This window comes from Prinia subflava, chromosome 2, assembly GCF_021018805.1.
Source record: "Prinia subflava isolate CZ2003 ecotype Zambia chromosome 2, Cam_Psub_1.2, whole genome shotgun sequence".
In the NCBI taxonomy this organism is placed as follows: domain Eukaryota; kingdom Metazoa; phylum Chordata; class Aves; order Passeriformes; family Cisticolidae; genus Prinia; species Prinia subflava.
The window spans coordinates 35,969,011-35,988,865 of NC_086248.1; the positions used below are offsets into that span (position 1 = coordinate 35,969,011).

The window sequence follows — 19,855 nt, forward strand, 5'->3', positions numbered from 1 at the left end:
TCCCCGCTGGCACTGGCCAAAACTAGACTAACTCTTTGTTTGTCTCAAATCTTTGATTACATTTACAGCCCCCAATAACTAATTTAGGTCATCACTGCTGCTGGCAGCAGTATTTTAATTTGTATTCCTTTCTTCTGTTCTTCTTTCGTGTTTTGCTTTTCTGAAGTATATGGGTTTGTCTTAACATGACATCTTTGAGCTAACATGCATCTGAGGAAGGTAAAAGGAAATTATTGCATTTGGGCTAATACTGAGGAAAGGGGAAATTGCCTACATAATGAAACAGGAGATGCAGTTTGAACTGTCATTTCTCTCGTCTCCATAGTACTGGATACACAAATATAAAATACATGATCTACCTCCTCCTTCAAACATATCAACGTACAATTAAAACCCACAAAGCTTGACAACCTGTTGTCAAGTTGTTTAAGCAGTTGTTTCAGAATCTGACAGACAAATTTATAAACAAAACGTAGAGCACCAGATCGTGGGATGAGGCAGCATCATCATGTGGCTTCCTCAGTTATCTCAAAATTTGGAAAACAAAAAAGCAGAGGAATACTTTTTCTCCTTGAATAAATAACAGTTTAATTACATTATAGAAATAAAACATGATATGGTAGGAATACACTGGAAATCTTATAGAAATACTATTCTGCTACTGGTAAGTAAATGGTCAAAGCTACTTTTCATGACAATCTGAACAGTACTTGTGTACAAACTATTATACAGGTTGCTAATGAAAAATATTGCAACAGTTGCAAGAATGTTACCAGCTCAAACAAACATCTAATGATACAATATTCTTCTAAGAGGAAGTAATAATGTTAGATTTACAGACAATAAAGAGTTATGTTCTCCACTTTGAAACACTGGAAATAAAAATCTCAGGTAATCCGATTTCTTTACCTCATATTATCACAAGTAAAAGTTTTCCTTTCACTGTGAAACAGCATCCCAAGAGACCCTGTAAACAGTTTCAAAGGTAGTAATTGAGATGTCACAGCAACTTCAACAATTTTCCTAGTCCACAATTACAGACTTTTTAGGCCACTGCTTGTACAGATGACTTTTTTTTTGTCACTTATTTACATACATTCAGCCCAATAACAGCAGGTAGAACACGCTGTCTATCTCACAATAGACACACTAAAATTTTCATTGAAAGGCTAGTGCAAGATGTGGATAGTGATTGCACAGCACTGAGGAGATTATATCATACAAATATACAATTAGACTGTCGAGAATCTAACTCTGCACACGTGTGACACAGATGGTCTTCTTGGTAGATACGTGACACTTGGATTTGGTACATACACACGCAACTGCAACTAGCGGTGGTGGGTGGATGATGATGATGATGACAATGATGATGACGATGATGATGATGATGATGATGATGATGATGATGATGATGGTGTGGGTGGCGGTGGAACGCAGTATAGTTCGGCTGTGCTATCACTAAGTGAAGGTAGCCAACTGCAAATTAGGAATATCGAAAGCTGAAGTATGAGTACAGCTTATCTTGGAACGGCAGCAGATTTTTCTAATGAAAGGATAGTTCTACTCAGTGTGCAACATGTAAGGAAATTGTTGCCAACTCTTGAATAAATGGTTCTAAGTGAACCGATGCAGTTCCCAGAGCTTTAGAAAAACTCATTATGCAAATGAAGATACTGATGATAGACGATAACATTTCACAGGATGCTATTTCTTATTATATCAGTAAGCACCAAGTTAAGTGCCAAGACAGCCCCATTGTCCCATGATTTATCGTAAGATTTAGAACTTGAATGCACAACAAAATTCCACAAAGTTTGCATTTAATTCACAAGAAGACAGTTTCAAAAATGGCTCTTAAAATACCCTTAACATTTCAAATAGGCTTTCCCCCGCTCCTCCAAGAGGACTGCTTTAGAACTAGACATAAGAAACATCTTTCAGGACTTGACATTCTCTGGGAATCCTCTGCAATCCCCTGTTTTGGCTGACTGCAGTGGGCCCCTTGAGAGCATGGTGCCCTGCCCCATCACACTGGTAAGCTGCAGTGGAGGTGGGTGGAGGAGGAAAGTACCCCTGTCTCTTCCAGATGTTGCTCAGCACCTCACCTGGTCCAATCTTATCTCTGAAACATGCCACCCCTCACCAAGCATAAACTTGGAGCCACTTGCACCCCCAGAGCCACTGGCTGAAAGGGGCTGGGTGTTCGTTCAGCCAGCTGCTCTGGCCTGCCCTAAGGGAGCCAGAGAGCCAGGACTGTCACCCCCCGTCTCTCCCTACCTAAGCACAAGGATGGGTGGCAGGGTAGTATGGATTTGGCTCCACTCGCCCTGTATCATGAAGAAAATTCACCCCTGTTGCAGCAAGTACCAGGCAGCTAAAGGACTAAGCTGCGTTTTCAGCTATTTTGGCAGAAACCAGCCAGAAGGGTGAGGAAACGGCCTGAAAAAGCAAGGCAGCAGAGAAGAGGATCCCAGGCCTTATGACTCAGAACAGAATCACAGAATATCCATGTCTCAAAGACTACCTGGAAGCATGTTCCTTGTGAGTCCCAGGCTGCAGAAACTGTCCCACCACAGAACAGTCACTATTTTCCTTCAGTAACTTCTTCCTGGTAGTGTCAAACCTTGTCAGTGGTTTCAGAGAGATGCACCTCATTGCAAGCTATCAGATTTGAATATTCACAGCCTTAAAACAAACTACCATTTACTCCTGGCTTTCTCAGTCTTCAGGAACACCAGTAACAGCCTCAGCATTTGTCAGTGCAGGCTCATTCCATGCTCTCTGCCCCTCCTTTCTCTTTATTCTCAAGTGTAACTGAAAGGTTGCTTCCTCTAGCACATGGACACCCATCTCAGCGTGGCTTGAGACGTTCTTAGTACGGTACTTTCACCAGTAATTAATTGGAAGAACTCAATTTTAGAAACAGAATTTGTGTGCAAAGCGTGCAGCAAGAAATACAGTTACATTTGGTCATAGTGTCCTATCTTAGCTATGCTACCATGACTCACACTGGTTAGTATACTTACACACACACACACACACACACGTACACACACACAGAGATATTTATTTATATACACACCCACAAAATAAGAAAATGTCTGACAATATTTCCTCCTCTTTTAGTGAAGACGAGTTTGGTATCTCAGGCTCTGAATCTGCTTAGACCTGGGACACAGGAATGTGACACACTTCAAGTACACATTGACTGCACAGTGATAACATCACACATTGAGTCTGACACATGCTGTCTTCAGTGGTCCAATACCAGCACATGGCTTAAAACCAGATGCCCATTAAAGGAGCCAATATCCGGGACCTTTGCTTTTCAGTGTTCGTATTCACGCAATGCCCAAGAGCAGGACAGTAGTCTGTGCAACCATAATCATCCTTCTGTATAAACGCAGTGGTATTTAAAAGTCTGAACCAGTGCATTCCTTTCTCACATTCCTCCTCTATTCCTCTGTTGCTGTTAGTCTCATATGCATGTGAAAGTAAAAGGTAGTGGGGAAATAATTTTAGTAGAAGAACACAAAGCCTCTCCTCTAAGTCCACAGAAGACCACTAAAAGTGTAAAATTTCCAAAATATCTCATAGGAGTTCTTCAAATACAGTAAGTGTTTTCAATGGGGTTTACATATCACGTTTCACGTTATTTCCACAGAATTCTACCTCATCACTTTGTTTAATCAGACAAATATCAATAACACATAATAAAACAGCACACAATTCACAGGACACGACACGTTTTACAAAACTTCTAAACTCAGCACTGCTGCTTTTGGAAAAAATCAGAAACTCCTATTACTTACAGACATGAAATACATTTCACGTTGAAATGAACAGCATGATTACAAGGCGTTTTTTCTTATTTAATGGTATTGGTTTAGGATGCATTATTTTTCAATTAGGTTTCACAATTCTTCACACCCCCAAAGGAATGATTGCTAATCTGGTATTTTCGCTGTGCTCTTTCAGGAAACATTATTATTCAGTAAACACCTTTTGAGAAAAACTTACAAAAATTTATCTAGAATCCCTAATTGTAAAACCTGAACAACTGGCTGATGGTAATGCTCTTAACACAATCATCGCTCAGCTTACAATGACAAACCAAAAAGTATTACAAACACATTAAGCCATGGGTTTGGTTTTCTCTGTTGTTGATTTTTTAAATTTTTTTTTTTTTAAACTTAAACTTCTTTTCTCACAACGCTGAGAAGTCTCTGACTTACAACGCTTCAGCAGTTGTGTCTGTGGAGACAGACATGGTAACTTTGGCAATCTTAACTGTGCTCTTAATGCAGCTCTCGGCAGCCCTGTGCACGTTCCCCGCGTTGTTGGCGTGTTTGTGCTGGCAGTCAGACTCCATGCTGTTATCCAGGGGCTGCGCGGTCCCCTCGCAGGTGGGGAACATGCTGCGGAAGGCGTGTCGCAGGTCCTTGCTCCTCAGAGCGTAGATGATGGGATTCACTGTTGAATTCAGCAAACACAGCATGCTACAGAAGGCAAAGATAGTCTTGACGAGCTTGTTCATTTTCCCAAAGACATCGTACACCATGATGGCGAGGAGAGGGCCCCAGCATATGATTAAAACAACCAGGATAAGGACCAAGGTTTTGGCTAACCTGATGTCCATACGAGTTTGATCAGGCCTAGTGATCTGTACCTTACCATCCTCCGTCGACTGAATGATTATGCTTTTCTGCGTGCCTCGCTGCAACATGCGAACAGCGTGGCTGTGAGCCTTCCACAGAATGTACATGTAGGCATAGACAATGAACAACAAGAGGACGCTGGTGACCCCGATCCAGAACATCAAGTACGTCTCGTCGATGAGAGGGAATATGTCCGAACAAACAGAATTGAGTTTTTTGCAGTTCCAGCCGAGCAGAGGAAGAACGGCTATTACGATAGCAATGGTCCACATCACACAAAACGCTACGACAGCCTTTGGTCGGGTAACAATCCTTTTATAAGCTAGCGGCCTGTGTATAGAGATGTACCGGTCTATTGCCGTGAGGAAAAGGCTACCTACGGAGGCGGTGAAGGAGGCGGTAACTCCACCCAGTTTGAACAAGAAGACGTTGGGGCTATCCTTCCGGTGGAAAACATGGAAATCCACAAAACTGTAGACAAAAATCACGCTGCCCAGGAGGTCGGCCACAGCCAAGCTGCCAATGAAATGGTAGGAGGGTCTGCATCGAAGGCTTCGGGAGTGGAGGATGACACACAGGACGAGGAGGTTCTCTAGGACTGTGAATGTGCCCAGGGTGAGCGACAGCACGGCGATGGCCAGCTGCTGGCTGGGGTTCAGGATCATAAAACACTCCATATCCATGAAGTTCTCCCCGCACTGTATATTCTCCTCATTATCCTTAAGACTGGACAGGGACTTGTTGTAAAACTCTGTGATGTTGACCTGCTCTGAGGGAATAATGTTCAGCAGGGAATCATCTCCTCCAGTCATTTTTTCTTGGAAAGGATCACCCCTGAAGGAAGAAAGAGGGAACTTCTGGGGGTAGTACCCCAGCTTGGATGCCATGTCGCCCTTCATGTCTTCGTACTGGATATCGTTGGAGCCCACGTAAAGGAGATCTGTCGTGATGGTTCGGAAAGTTGTATCTGCGAGGCCATCTAGAATTGACTTCATAACCTCAGTCTTGTTGGTTTCAGAAATACTTGGGAGATGAAAAAATGCATCGGAGGAAATCCTATATGGGAAAAAGATCAGACTTCATTAACATAAACAGGGAGACAAACTCCACTGACAACTTAGGTGAACTGTGTCGAACAAAATCAACCCTTCCCTGGTATTCAGTGCAGGTCTAGCTTTGCCACTCTGGGAAATCAGGGTGGGTTGAGCACTGAGAAAGAAATCATCTGGATTTCACTAAAACTGAATTACACTAAGAAGTGACGTGAAAAACAGAGGCACAGGGAATTGAGTGTTTCACAGAAAAGCAATTTTCATTTCTCATCAAAACCTTCTGAGCTGCTCCACCAGAAAGATATTTCTCTCAGCTTCTGATTGCAAAGTACCTTGCAGACCAATATTCCTTGGGCTTGCTTCATTTAGATAATACCAAGTGCCGGTGCAGGAGCAGCACTAAACTGAGTCACCACCTTCATTGTTTTTCTTTCAAAAGGCACTGAGGGCTTTAAAAAATTGACAACAGAGAGGCAATGGGGACAGAGCCATGCACTCCAAATTTCACAGTTCACCCAGTATGCCTGTATATTTTTATTACCCCGCTATAGCAATCTGAGGTCTATTAACATCCTGAATTTGAAACTGCAAATTTATTAGCAAGGTATTGATCAGTAAATAGATAGCTTCATTACACTCATACACAGAGATTGCTCTATTCCTTCCTTCTGCTCAGCAAACTAAGGTACTGGAATGTTTGGCCAATATGAGGGAGGTGGGTTACCCAGCTGTTAACCAGCTCAGTCCACAGTTTCAGGAAAGATGACCAGCCCTGTTAGGTCAGTGAGAGAATCAGAGATCTGCTCTGTACACATCAGAAATCTCAGTCAGGGCCATTCAACTTTGCCTAGATAAACAAGTTTAAGCAGTGGCCAAAATTCCAGGCAAAGGGACCAGGAGCTACAGCTTCTGTAAGAAGCATTGAAATGTAAGTAACTTGTACCCCTGAGAACACCCTCAAAAACATTCCATCCCCTCCAAAACTGGGCGGATCCAGCAGAAGGTCCCCAAGTAGCCAGTGGTCTCTGAGATCTGTCAAGTACAGCCTTTGCTCATGGATGGTAACTAGTTGTGAGGAACAACTCCTGGTCAGGGTTCCTCTGGGAGAGGACCCCCCTCAGCTCCTGAGCATGCATCAGCATGTAAGACAAGTCTTACAGCTCTTGTTATGCTGTACTCCTTTTTATTACTTTGCCAATAGAAAGTGGAATATGGATTGAACATCTGCTTTAGGGCCCCCTTCCACCGCCTCAATCGAAGAGAGTGGTCTGAATCCAAGTAAGAGCCAGAATCACTCCTTTTGTGTGCTACAAATATCCTGCATCTGCTATGGGACACCTCGATGATTGATCAGCAATAGGAGCAAACTAAGTTTCTTCTTGCTTTTAGTATGAAGGCAATTGTTGCACTCAAGAAATCCTAGAAGCCTAGATGCCTATATAGGCTTGTACTGACTTAATCTGTTCACTTCACACAACAGACAATAAATGGTCAGAAAGGCTACAAGAGTTTATCTGCCAAAATCAGAGTACTGATCACCTCAGCTCTTAAAGAGAAGACATGCACAGTAGGTACCACTGTTCTCTTTTCCCATGAAAACTAAAGGAAGGAAGAAAAGAATGCCTCTCTGTAACAACAGCAGTACTTAAAAATACGTGAAATCATGAGCATTTCCAAAGAAGCAGAGAACACTTGGCTGATGATATATTTATACTGCCCTTATAGCATATGAACCCTCAAGACTTTTTCCATAGCTCTTTAAAAGTTTTGCCTTTTATTAAGCAGGCCTGGACATTGAGTATTAAAGAGAATATGAACTCAGACCTTCAGAACACACACTCCAATGCTGCAAAAAAGTATGAGTACAAACAACCCTTACTGGGATAGTGGCAACACACAAAATATACTGGCTGTGTCAGCTTTTGCAGACACAGTTTGCTCAGCAAATAACAATTATTAGACAGACAGATAGTATTAAGGAATTTAATTTTGGGGGCGTGAGCAGTGAGGGAGGGAAATGTCACTGAAGCATACATTAAAAATGAACAGCAATCATCTAACATGGAAGGTACTTTTCTGTTTTATACCTATTCCTAGAGAATTTGCAGATGTTACATACTGCAATGATGACTCTGCTGACAAACCTGCTTTGGGTAAAGTGTGGCAACTTTAGGCTTGGCATTGTAACACCATTTTAAAACCAGAACTGAAGAATGTGTTATTTATTTGAAAACTACCCAAAAATATTAAATAAAAAAGTAGTTCTATAAACATATAAAGATTGCTGTGGTATCCTCTGCTATTCAAGCTTATTTTTGACAGAAGGAAGAGAACCATTTTAATGAGTAAAGCCACAGCCCCATGTCGAGAAGATTATGTCTGAGGAGAGCTTCATAAATTGTATTCAACTGAGCACCTCTGCTAGACAGACAAACAAATTGTTATGAGGTAGCTGGTCTCTGCTGGAGTCATGTCAAGTGCAGACTTCCTCAGAATTAGGTGCCATGCAACCCCTACCTTTATTTGAAATACAAATGAAAGAACACGAGTTCTTGTGTGCTCTTTTGAAGGTGGCAGTGAGTTATGTGACAATATCACTATGCATGCATATGCTATGCTAACAACACGGTTAATGGGATCAGGAGAGGCAAGTCTTACTCTGAATGTCAATGACTTTTTTCTCTGTATTTTTACATTGAGATTATTACAGTAATTTTTACCTTATTGTCTCTGCAAAGGGAGTTTTCTTTGAGAGTACTTGGGAGTTCATTAGTAGTGCAGTTTAGGCTTTGGGGGATGCTGCTAACATTAATTTTGGTTTTGTTTGCTGCTGGGAATATCCTAATTGGAAATTTCTAGCAGTATGTGTGCATGCACCTATTCAAGCTGCAGTTGATTTTTATTAAAGTTGCAGTAAAACAACCATTTGCCTGATCTGATATTACACTTTACAGGAAATTCATTTATTTTAATTTAGATACTAGCTTATCCCAGTATAAGCTCACTACTAAAATACACTGAAGAGATCAGCCAGGTTTTCCACAGCTGTCTGGTGAAAACAAGACTGGACCCTCGGCACTGCAGATATCGGGCAACAGGTGCTGCACAATTTGACACAGAAAGAAAAGACCATGGCAGAAGCAGTGGTCTTGTTTTTGGTCTTTTCATATGGTCACGTGCACATGCCAGTGCCACACACATTTCGGCTCTGCGCATTTCTGTCCAAACCTGGAGGGCTGAGCAGGCAGCGCCCATGAAAACAGACACCTCACCCCATGCAGCCACACTGCTCTTTGCAGCTGGCTTCAACACAATCCAAACCCATCCTGCCCAAGAGCCATGACCATCGCCACATGAAATACGTCAGGAGCCCCTCTGGCTTCTCAGAGCTTCTGCAGAGAAGACGTGTCCCCCACACAGGTTCACCCTGGGGCTGGAGGGACAGCTGTGTGCTGCAGAAAGCTCCCGTCACGGGCAGAGACGCAGTAAGGGAGTCCCTCCCTGCTCTGCCAGGAACTCTTCTGCCCTGCTAGAATCCACTCTTTCAACTTGGAGTTTTCAAAGCTCCCAGCTTCATTCCTTCTATAAATGAGCTCTACTACCTCACTTATTTTAAAACAGCTTTTAAAGGACTGAAACATTGATTAAATATGAAGGAGCGGCTGTACCAACACTGGCACTCAAAAATTTTGATGTATTCCCATAGCTGCATGCAAGCATTCCCATAGCACAGCAAGTACTGAATTATGATTGTAGATAAGAATTAAACAACAGAGAAAACCTCCAGGATCTTTCATCTTGAAGACCAGACCAGAACAGCCATAGCTGAGCACCATTTTAGGCCTTTCTCCCATCATCCAGCAGCTGTTGGTGGGCACTGACAGACCAGCTGTGCTAAGTGATTGCCACTAGATGGAGTGGCTTTGACAAACTCCAGCTTAGCCGTCTGCAGTGACATGCCTTCAACTTCCTTCTGCCCTTTTTCCCGGCCTACTTAGTCAGGGATCAAACACGAGGTGTTAAACATCACCTGAAGGTTGAGAACACAACTTCGTAACGCTCTGCCTTTCAAAGTGAAAGAATTAGTGAAGAGTTGAGGGGGCAAGCCTTACTAGTGCCCTCCACTGTGTGGTTACATATAGCCCTAAAAGATGCTTGGATATCAAAATATAAATACACTTCAGGTAAAATAAAAAATACACAGTACATAAGAGTCTGGTAATTCATCATCAAGGACAATGGGGAGAATTACATCTCCTCCAGACTTCTTGTTGGTCTACAAGGCCAGTTCACTTGCGGAACAAGAACGTGACTCTATTAAAATGCTATTACCTATCTTCTCTTGCTGTTCTGGGGTAGAAGGAGAGCTGGAAAGTTTTTATCATTGTCTACAAAAAGAGCTGAATCTGTTACAATTTTCAAACCAGGATGACTGAAAAAGCCATTTTAATACCCTGAATAGAAAGAGTGAGTATTTATGCTGTTCCTCTGAAAGTAATTATGAGGAATACAATGATGATACTGATAGCTGCAAAAATGTTGACACTGCAAGAAAAGGAATCAAAACAAGAAAGAGAAATCCACAATCAATCCTTTTTGGCTTCCATTTTAGAAAATATTTTGATCTCCATGTCTATACGTGTCTTCTATGATAATCATAGTTAATTAAGAATAGGCTAAAGGACAAGTAGGAAGAATTCAAACAATTTCTGAATGCATAAAAATATATAAACGCACTCTCCTTGTTTACACCTTATAAGGTTCTAAGTCATTCAGAGAAGGGCATTATCTTCTGGTAAGTTTGCATAGTGCCCTGTACACTGGGACTCCTCCCAAACTGAGTCCACAAAGTACTACCACAAGAGACACAGCAGTAATTTACACTCATATGCAGTCAGCAGTAAAACTGTGAGAAAAATGAGATCCACCATGGTAACTGTCGGCCTCTAGGAATTAGAACTGTCCTATAAAATGAAAATTTATATGGCTAATAATTATCTTATCCCATATGGTGATGGACAATACAGCTTTGAGGACAGAACAAGGTTTCCAAGCCTTGGAGAAAGAAATGTGCAGACTGAGAAATGGCACTCTCAGACTCAGTAACACCAAGTGAGAAAAAAACACATGTTGAGAAGAATGCGAAGGCAATGCTACCCCTATCCTATTTACTGGTTTACTACTCCATCTCCAAAACTGTGCTACTCCTAGGCTAAAAATGGCAAATATGCTGTCACTCCTAATTCAGGAAAACTTGCATTCATTTCAGTCAGAGTTTTCTCTGTGTGAGGGATTGGGAAGGAACACAGACACTAGGAGAGGAGCAAAAAAGGGATGTTATCTTCTAGATGCAGCAAGGCACTATCAGCTATGGGGTAAACTAGGGCATGCAAGTAATGAACCCAATTTTGTTCTTATGTAACATGATCATATCTTCGGCAAGTTGAATTGTAATTAGCAAGAATGCACAGCTACATGGTTATTTCTGGTAATTAACATACCGTTTGCACTAGCAGGATAAGGGCTGCACTGTTCCAATTTGTGGGCAAATGGCTCCTATGTGACACCCCCCAGCATCCAGCAGCTGACAACCTGAACAAAAACAAAACAAGGGGGAAAACAGGGTGTTAATCAGTGATGGACAATATTTTTAAAAGGAATAGTATTATTTCCTCCCTCTAAAGTTGGCAAGATGTGCATACCAGTTTTAGCACAGGTGATTTGCAGGTACAGAGAAAAGGAGGCTGCACCTGATGTCCCAAACAGCCAAAGCACATACATGTGTCTAAGAGCACAGAGGTTCAAAAGCAAGGCTGAAGTCCTGCTCCTTCTGGTGCAGGGGAAGGACCAAAATTTTGCTCTCTGTGAGCCAGTTGAGCATGCTAGCAACCTCTACATCCTGCTGCCCATCTCTAAACTGCTCCAGTTGTTCAATATTGAATTGACAGCTAAACTTCCAGAAATAAAGGCACTAACTAATATTCCAAGAGGCAGAGTGCCTGCCTGATGAGAGGCTTAGCTTGTAGTCCTTTCTCTGAATTAAGCAAACCAAGGATGCACCTCCTGCATCCCACACAGATGCAGAGGAGGAAGAGCGGGGACAGCTGCCCCATCTGCCTGTGAAAAATCTCTAGAACTCCTGAGGTCACCCAAAACTCCTCAGCTTGTAAAATACAACCCCTTATACACACATTTCCTACCAAGTTGTAGACAAGATGAACTACTGAAGTCACAAATCAGCAAGGGGACCATCAGGGTCACATTAACAGAAAACTACAGCTACTTGCTCTGCCCAGCTTTTGGGAGAAGGGACGGAAGGCAGAGGTGGCTACTGTAAAACTGTAGGATTTAAAGATCTTTCACAGCTTACTTCCTGTTATCTTAATTTAATCTAAAGATAGAATTTTGGAAGAGGATGAGGAGTCCTGCTGAAGTATGAAAGACTCAGATGAAAGGAAACAGTGAAGCAATCGTGACCTGGCTGCTTGCTTAAAATCAGCTCCAGTTTAGGGACCGGTTTCCCAATAAAGGACTTTCTATTCTTATTTTCCAATAAAGCAGAATGAACAGATAATATGAGAAGCTTGATACAGTGCTACGGTACTTACATTTTAAAGAAAATGGAAGAGAACTCATTAAGCTTGTTAATTTTGAACTCTGAAACTTTTTCTTTTTCATGAGAGTTCATCTTGGATTTTAAAATTCCAACAGAAATCATCTAATTTCCAGCCTCTTCTCTAGCCATTCTCTAATGCCAAAAGGTGCAGGTACTTACTGCTGAGCAGAATTGACATACATGGGGACAGAGAAGCCCAGAAAGGTGCAAAAGAGACAGGGGCTGAACACTCAATCTCCTGGAAGTACCTAGGAGAAATGGCAGCTTAGTACACAACGTGTACTTCAAGACAGAGAAGTCATCTGTAACAACAGAGCAGGACATAAAAGACCAGGCTCCATTGGATGCTAAAGGCTCAAGGTTTCCAGAAGAATGTAATGTGTAGAGGATCAAACTGGAGGGAAAACAAATTTATCAGGAAGAAAAGAGAGAAAGAGGGAGAGAACCACTGCTACAAAATAGCTTCCATGCAATGGCCAGAGCAGAACACATAAAGCCACAAATTTCTTGCAGCAGAAAATATTAGTGAACTTTATTAAAAGAGTAAGGTTTAGAGACAGGCAGATAGCAAAAACATCAAGCTCCAGGGAGAATTCTCATAAAGTGCATAGAGTGTATGTCTGCTTCTCATCCCCCCACAACAAACTGGCTGTAACAAGTTTTAATTAAAGAAATCATGAGATAGCAAGGAGGTGCCGAGAGCAATGGTAATGTGAGTTAAGTTATTGGTGTGGTAAGGACTGGTAGGAGAGAGGAAAGATAACTACTGTTCTCATACTGGGAATAAGACATCTTCAGGCCAAACAGGAGCGAAGTGGGAAAAGGTAAGAAATGAAGACCCAAGTGAAATGCCTCAGTGAGGCAGGGATACAGATTTTAGAGAAAGAGAAGAATTTCTTTGTGATAGGCTGGAGGAAAGCAGATCAGGTGAAGGAGAAAATTCACGAGAGAAAACCTCCCTCCTCTTCTGAGCTGTGCGAACTTCAGAGACACCTCCATAAGCTGAAAGATAAAGCTAGTGGGATTTTTCAGATCTCACCATAAAGAAGGAACAGATCGCTCTGCAGGCAATGACTTGCTCTTTTGAAAGTCCATTTCTGATCTGTATTCAAACGACAAAGGAAGATGCAAAGGGCTCTGAGAAGCCATCCTTGGTAAGGTCAGAGAAAAGGACAGCGCTGTACACACCGACAGTTGGGACCAGGCTGGGGACACTCAGGAGAGGTTAGCTGAGCAAATTTGGCCAGGGACATTAAAAAAAATCAAACTGCTTATGGCAAATGACATACGGGATATGGACTTCAAAGGTCGAAAGGAAGAGAGTGCTCAAATGGAGCCACTGAGTGACCCATACGGTGGGTAAACACACCAAAAGTGAAAGAGGTTCACAGGCAATGACAAACAGTTATTGTACAGAAGACCTGCAACACACTGCAAAGCACCATCCCTTCTACCTCAGTCTTCAGGAGTCTGCTTCTCCTACAGACTGTTTTTAGGCCGTCAAAGTATTGGCAGTGCTCAGAACCTAGGATAAAAGCCTTTTGGCAACTGCGATGTCCCATGCCAGCATTAGCAAAGGACAAAAATACGGACTCCCAATTAAAAAAAAAAAAACATTCTTCCATTTCTGGAGCTCTCTAGCCTTTCCTAAGATTTAAATAAGCTCAGATAACTGTCCTCATAGTTACATGCACAATATAATGATATTCAAATATACTGCCTTCACACACACAACTTGGGAAATTATTTGCCAGCATATTAAACCACTACACCAGATTGCTTGGCAATGGTGTATGTCTTTGAAACATGCAGATGCTTCTCTTTTTTTAAAGAACGGCGAAAGGGAGGGAAGAGGAGAAGTGAGAAAGAATTACAGTAGAATTTGATATCCAAGTAGCAGAACAACAAATTGCGGAGAGACTCCAACCAATATTACACCAGACTTGGAAAAATAGCTAAAATATGCTGAGGGATGAGTTATGACTTTACACACATATAGGTATACTTCTATGCATAAGCTTACAAATATACATAAACAAAAAACCACATCCCTAGAGAAAGAACTGAAGTTTCATCAACCCTGCACTTTGTCATGCATAAACTCAAATTTCAAGTCCTAGAGAACACACAGACAAGCTACAAGTGTAGGTACAAAAAATACAGGCAAGATGATTGCTGAACATTATTTTGAATTCCCTTATATACAGCCTTTTTAGCTGAAAGCAAGAATCTAAAACTAGTATATCTATCACTGAGATCCTGTAAAAGTTATTTTGCATGTATCTATACATATGTCACCTAACATTCCAGGCATGTACACAGTCTGGACTTCAGTGCTGCAATCCTTAAAACAGAGGTACAACTGACTAAAAGCAGTGATTTCTGAGAGCGTGTTTCACACACTCAGCAGAACAAGAAGGTGGGAGCCCCCCAAGATCCTAAACACAAACATTGAAATGTTTCCTAAAATGCAGAAAGATGGAAACTACTCCAGTGAGAGCTGAACGGGAACTGACAGTACAGACCTGCTCCTGCTCAGTACTTTGTAGTAAGTAAAAACACCTTTCTTAAGAATATATAATTGCCAAAGAGGATGTTAACAGAGGATGAGGTACTATTTGATGGCATCTAGCCTCAATCTACATCAACAATACAACATCTGAATTGTATAAAACATCCACTTTCACCAACAGTCCAGCCAAGGTGTAAGAAGCAAACATGATACTAACGTGCACTGTAATTAAATACCTATTTTGTCTGTAATTTGGATGTGGCCAGTTTCACCAAGAAAGGATGTTCCTACTGAAGAGAGGCAGAACCAAGCTTGGCGTGTGCATCACTGTAATGCCCCTGCACAAGGCACAAATGGCAGAATAAAATGTGCTCCAACCTTATGTTGCAAACCCAATCATTTTTCACGGGCAACAATGGCACCTTCGGGAAAAAGGGAAAGAAAAAAAAAGTTCTTTCTACCGAGAAATTGATTTATAAGTCATTATAGCCATTTCAAAAGGACAAGTCATAGCTGGTTTCAGCAATCATTAACAAAGCCACACAGTTTCAAAGGGTGTGAGTTTTGGGGAGGAATCCTTATCCCACCAACAGCGATGGGATGTGCACTTTTGGCAGCAGTACAGCGTCAGTCTGTAGAAACGGAGACATACAGAGCAGTACTGAGAAGACAGGTTGTCACATTTTTAACTTTGCATTAATAATAAATTCTCTTGCTGTCTATTCTGGCACATTTGCAAGCTTGCTTTTAGGTACAAGGGACTTGCATGCATTTCCACTGTAGATAAGAAAAGAAGAGCAGCCTTGTTATGATTAAAAGGGTCTATTTCCCTCTGCCTTCTGTCTTGTGTGTCCATCTGCATAGCTGCTTTGAACTTGGCCAAATCCCAGTGTTAGGGTCGCCCACAGTACAAATTTTAAATCATCAGCAGACTGTGAATTTGCTGCTAGAGGAGAGAAAAATCTCAGAATTCTCACCTAAATGGTCGATGAGTGGTTTTATAGAACATTCATCATGTTACATAGCCTAAACTATTTGGGAAATTGCAGCAAAAAAATCATTTACCTTTCATGAGGACTGTCAGATAATGACAAAATAGACATCTGGAAAGAAATGAAGAGTAATCACCATTGAGAAAAATGAATTCTGCAGATGCCTAGGTAGGTGACTGTATGACTAGAGAGGTCACAAAGTTTGCATTCAAGAAGTTACAGTAATTTCTTTTTAAACCATGCAGAATTAGAGAAACTAGGTGAGCAGAAGACAGGATGAGACCTGCAGAATCAAGAATGGCAATGTATTCATAAAAATCTTGGAGAATACTAAATTAATACATGAGTTTGGATTCTTAGTCTCCTCAGCCCAATAGAAAAGAAAACCATGTCAGCTCTCCCTCTCTAGTGTGTAGCACTTTCAGCACCAAAATTCCCAGTGGGATGACAGTCTGCAAGCATTTTGAGATGGCCACATTAAAGGCTGAAAGTCAAAAATGGCTTCAAAAAGAAAGAAAAAAAAAAGTTATTTCTTTCTAAACTTCTGCTGTCCAATCAAAAACTTGTAATAGGGGAAGTTAAAGAAAGGCTTGCATTGGCTAAGACCTGTCAGTCCTTCAACAGAGCATGAAAGCTTTTAACGTGGTCCTTTATGCAACTGAGCTCACATCATTCATCAAAGAACAACAGCCAGGATCAAAGGCATCCACCAGTTCGTCCTCGCAATACTACAACCTGCTTCCACCTTCACCTTGAGTTTTATAGGTATTTTGATTCCATTCCTGTGAGTTTAGGTATCACAGAATGGTCAGTGAGCTAAATTCTCAGCAAATAAGTCAATTTCTTTACCTAGCCAACTTTTTTTTCCCCTTCTGGCAATAGGTGCCTGCTGGCTCAGTTAAACAATTATTGCTTTTATGAATTCTGGTTTAAAATGGTTTTATTCAAATGGTCCTGCCTCTTATTCCAAAGACCAACAGATAAAAAAGCAAAGCTGCTACTCGTTGCCACAAAACTAATTTTAACCTCAAGCAAATCAGGAATTACACATTCATCTTCTGAACTGTTTAAAGATGTTACGTTCATTTTTTTAATGACTGATTTAATAAACTCTGCCTGCATAATAAATATTCCTACTATAGTCACAGGGCTTTTTCCTCTTCTTGAGAAGGAAAAACCCATGCTGGTCGTTGATACAAGGTGCAATACAAAAACAATTAAGCACAGCCAAGTAATTTTTGCAATGCTGTACATTTTGTTATTAAACATCATATTCAGTATCGGTCTGATTCTTCGCCTTAACAGCAATGCCACCCCCAGCAGAGCATGCCATATTCCTTTAAGAAAGGGTGAACAATAACAATGAAAACAACACGATACAGCTAAGAAAAAAGAAAGAAAAAATTACTACACCTTTACCAGGTTAAAAAAGCTACACTGTTTTGTTTGGGTTTTTTTAACCCTAGTAGATACTCAAGGAGAATTTTGCAATCTGGCTCTATGCTTTATATGTCCCTTTATCTTCTGAAAGAAAAAAACATGTGCCAAAACTGTTACTGTTATTATTTGCTGCCATACAGAAAATAACAGTGATGACAATTTTAGAGAAAGAAGGAAAAGTATGGGCTTCATCTTCTGACACCATTTTACTTAATCAAACTGCAATCACAGTAATGAGCTCTCTCCTACCAAAGGCTTGGTACATACCTCATCCAGGGGTGTTCTCAATGGAGATTTGCAGACGTCTTTGAGACAAAAAGATGCCAAATAAGCCCATCTGGTTACTCAAAATTATTTCTCAACAGATGAAGATTTCACATGACAAACGCTGCGTGAAGTTTAAAAGGCTCACTCTTTTTCAGCTCCTTCCCTCCCAGACTTCCAAATTTCAGACAAAAACAAACCACCAACCAACCAACCCTACCGGGATATTCTGAGCATGCTGGACGACTAATTGACATTTTTTAACGGAACATCATTGCGCACAAAATTGCGAACCTTCTTTTTATTTCGGTTACGGCCTCAAAGACAGAGTTTTGAGAGGCAAAGTGCACAGGAAAGCCGGGCTGAATACCACCCGCTGTAAATCACCAGCGGGTCAGGACGAGAGGAAAAACCTCCGATGTCAGATAAGGTCCTGTGGGAGCCCGGGAGGCTCCCGGCTCCGCGCACAGAAGAATAGACGCGTGTTAACCATAACGCCACCAGCCGCCCGCACCCCGCCCGCTGCCGGGCTCCCCTCGGCCGCCGGGTCCCCCCTCCTCCGGCCGGGCTCGCGAAGCCAAACTGCGCTCCCGGGACCACCGGCTATTCCCGGGCGGCCGCCGGGCCACCTCCAACTCGCCGCAGCCGCCCGAGGCGGCGGCGCGGGGCCGTGCCCGGGGCAGAGGCGAGACCCGCGCGGTCCTCGGCCCCGCCGCAGCGTGGGTCGCGATCGCCGCGGGACGCAGCGGCGGATCACGGGGAGGGATGCTCCGCAGGCAGCCGCCTCCCCTCCGCCCGTTCCGCCGTCGGGGCAGGCGGTGTCATTCCCCAGAAAACCTCCCTCCCACCCACGCCGCCAACAAACTTTGAGGGGGACGACGGGTCCCTGCCCCCGACCGGGGGGCACCCGCCGTCCTCCCCTGCCCCCCCGCCGCCCCGCGCCGTCCTTACCCTCCGCACGGCACCGGCCGCGATCCCCGCCTGCTCCGGCCGCGCCGACCCCCGGCAGGGAGCGGGAGCGCCGCCCCACCCGGGCACCCCAGCACTGGGGAGCGCCGAGGAGGCGGTGCCGGTGAGGGGAAGGAGGAGGTGGGAGACTTCTCCCCCCGGCTGCCTCCCCTTCTTCGCTTCCCTCCCCTCGGCGCCTCCTCTCCGACCACCGCCGCCCTCGCTCTCCCGGCTCAGGCGGCGCGCCGGGCTCCGCCGCCCTGCCGCCGCCGCCGCTCCATGTGCCGCCCGCCCGCCCCCTCCTCCGCCGCCTCCGCCCGCCGCCGCCTCGGCGCGGGGAGGCAGCGCGGGAGCCGCCGGGCGCCCGGCGTGACTCCGGCACACGCCGCCGCTACGTCCCCCCCGCCTTCCGCCCCGCTCCGGTCCCATTTATGAAGCCCGGCGCCCATCACGTGTCAGTGTGTGCCTTTTGTCCCGGCCCTGGCAGTACCGGGGCGGACAGGCGGCGCTGGCCAAACTTCGCCCCGGGGGAGGGACACGGCAACGCCGGGGGACACCGCAGGGGCGGGCAGCGGAGAGCGGATCCGTTTCGGGCCGCGCCCCACCCCGCGCCCCGGGCGCTGCCCGCCCGTGAGCCCCGTCGTGCCGCCGCTCCGCCGCCGCGCCCCCCGCCCGGGCGCGGGGGAGCGGGGCCGGGGGAGGCAGCGCGCCGGCCCCCGGCCAATGTGGAAGGCAGCGCCTCCTCCGGCCCGGGGGGCCGGACGGCGCATCCCCCCGCGGGGACCCAGCCCGGCCCCGCCGGCCGCCCGCACCGCGTGGGGACAGCGGGGACCGGCTCCGCTCTCGCCACAGGGCCGCGGGGTCGGCGCACCGGGGGGCTGCAGAGGTTGGCGGCTGTGGCTGCCCTCGTGGGGCGTCCTTTCCCCGTCCCAGTATTTCCTGTGGAACACCAGGGGTTTGACATAGTTTATTTCCCTTTTTCTCACTATCCCTGAATCCCGCCTTCGGTGTTTTCGGGCTTATACGACAGTCGTCATGGCAGCCCTCAGAAGTACTGGAGATCCTCTCCTCTCTGAGGGGTGAAATGGCTCCAAATTGGACAGGCAATGGGCATAACTGGAAAGCTGAGCTTTCTTCACCGGCCAGTTCCTAAACACTGTAATATCGAGCTGGCTTTGATCATGTGTTTCTGCCTCTGCAGTGTCATACATATGTATTTGTCTTCACACGAATTAATACTGAAACATGATAAATATTTATCATTTGACATAGTGTCTAAAGACATTAACCGGTTCATCTACCATTTACCTGAACTGGTACATCCAAGCACGGAGGAGGAATATGTGATTTTCCTTGTTTATCAAGTTAAA

The 19,855-nt window shown here is 44.1% G+C and overlaps 1 protein-coding gene across 2 annotated transcripts; it reads right to left on the bottom strand.

Moving 5' to 3' along the window:
- Positions 1-512: 512 nt before the first annotated feature.
- On the bottom strand, positions 513-18,772 carry CNR1 (cannabinoid receptor 1). 2 transcript variants are annotated; one of them, XM_063389627.1, is made up of 3 exons: positions 18,489-18,772; positions 11,215-11,305; positions 515-5,717 (listed from the first exon to the last, which is right to left on the bottom strand). In XM_063389627.1, exon 3 carries the CDS (start codon positions 5,654-5,656, stop codon positions 4,235-4,237), a length of 1,422 nt encoding a protein of 473 aa, XP_063245697.1. In that variant the 5' UTR covers positions 5,657-5,717; positions 11,215-11,305; positions 18,489-18,772; the 3' UTR covers positions 515-4,234. The 2 variants fall into 2 exon arrangements, with proteins under 2 accessions (XP_063245698.1, XP_063245697.1); XM_063389628.1 differs by lacking the exon at positions 11,215-11,305 and having other exon boundaries at positions 513-5,717.
- Between the last annotated feature and the right edge of the window lie 1,083 nt (positions 18,773-19,855).

What these genes read in the sequence shown, in the direction of transcription:
- CNR1 (XM_063389628.1), bottom strand. Translation starts at nt 5,656, where the DNA reads ATGAAGTCAATTCTAGATGGCCTCGCAGATACAACTTTCCGAACCATC.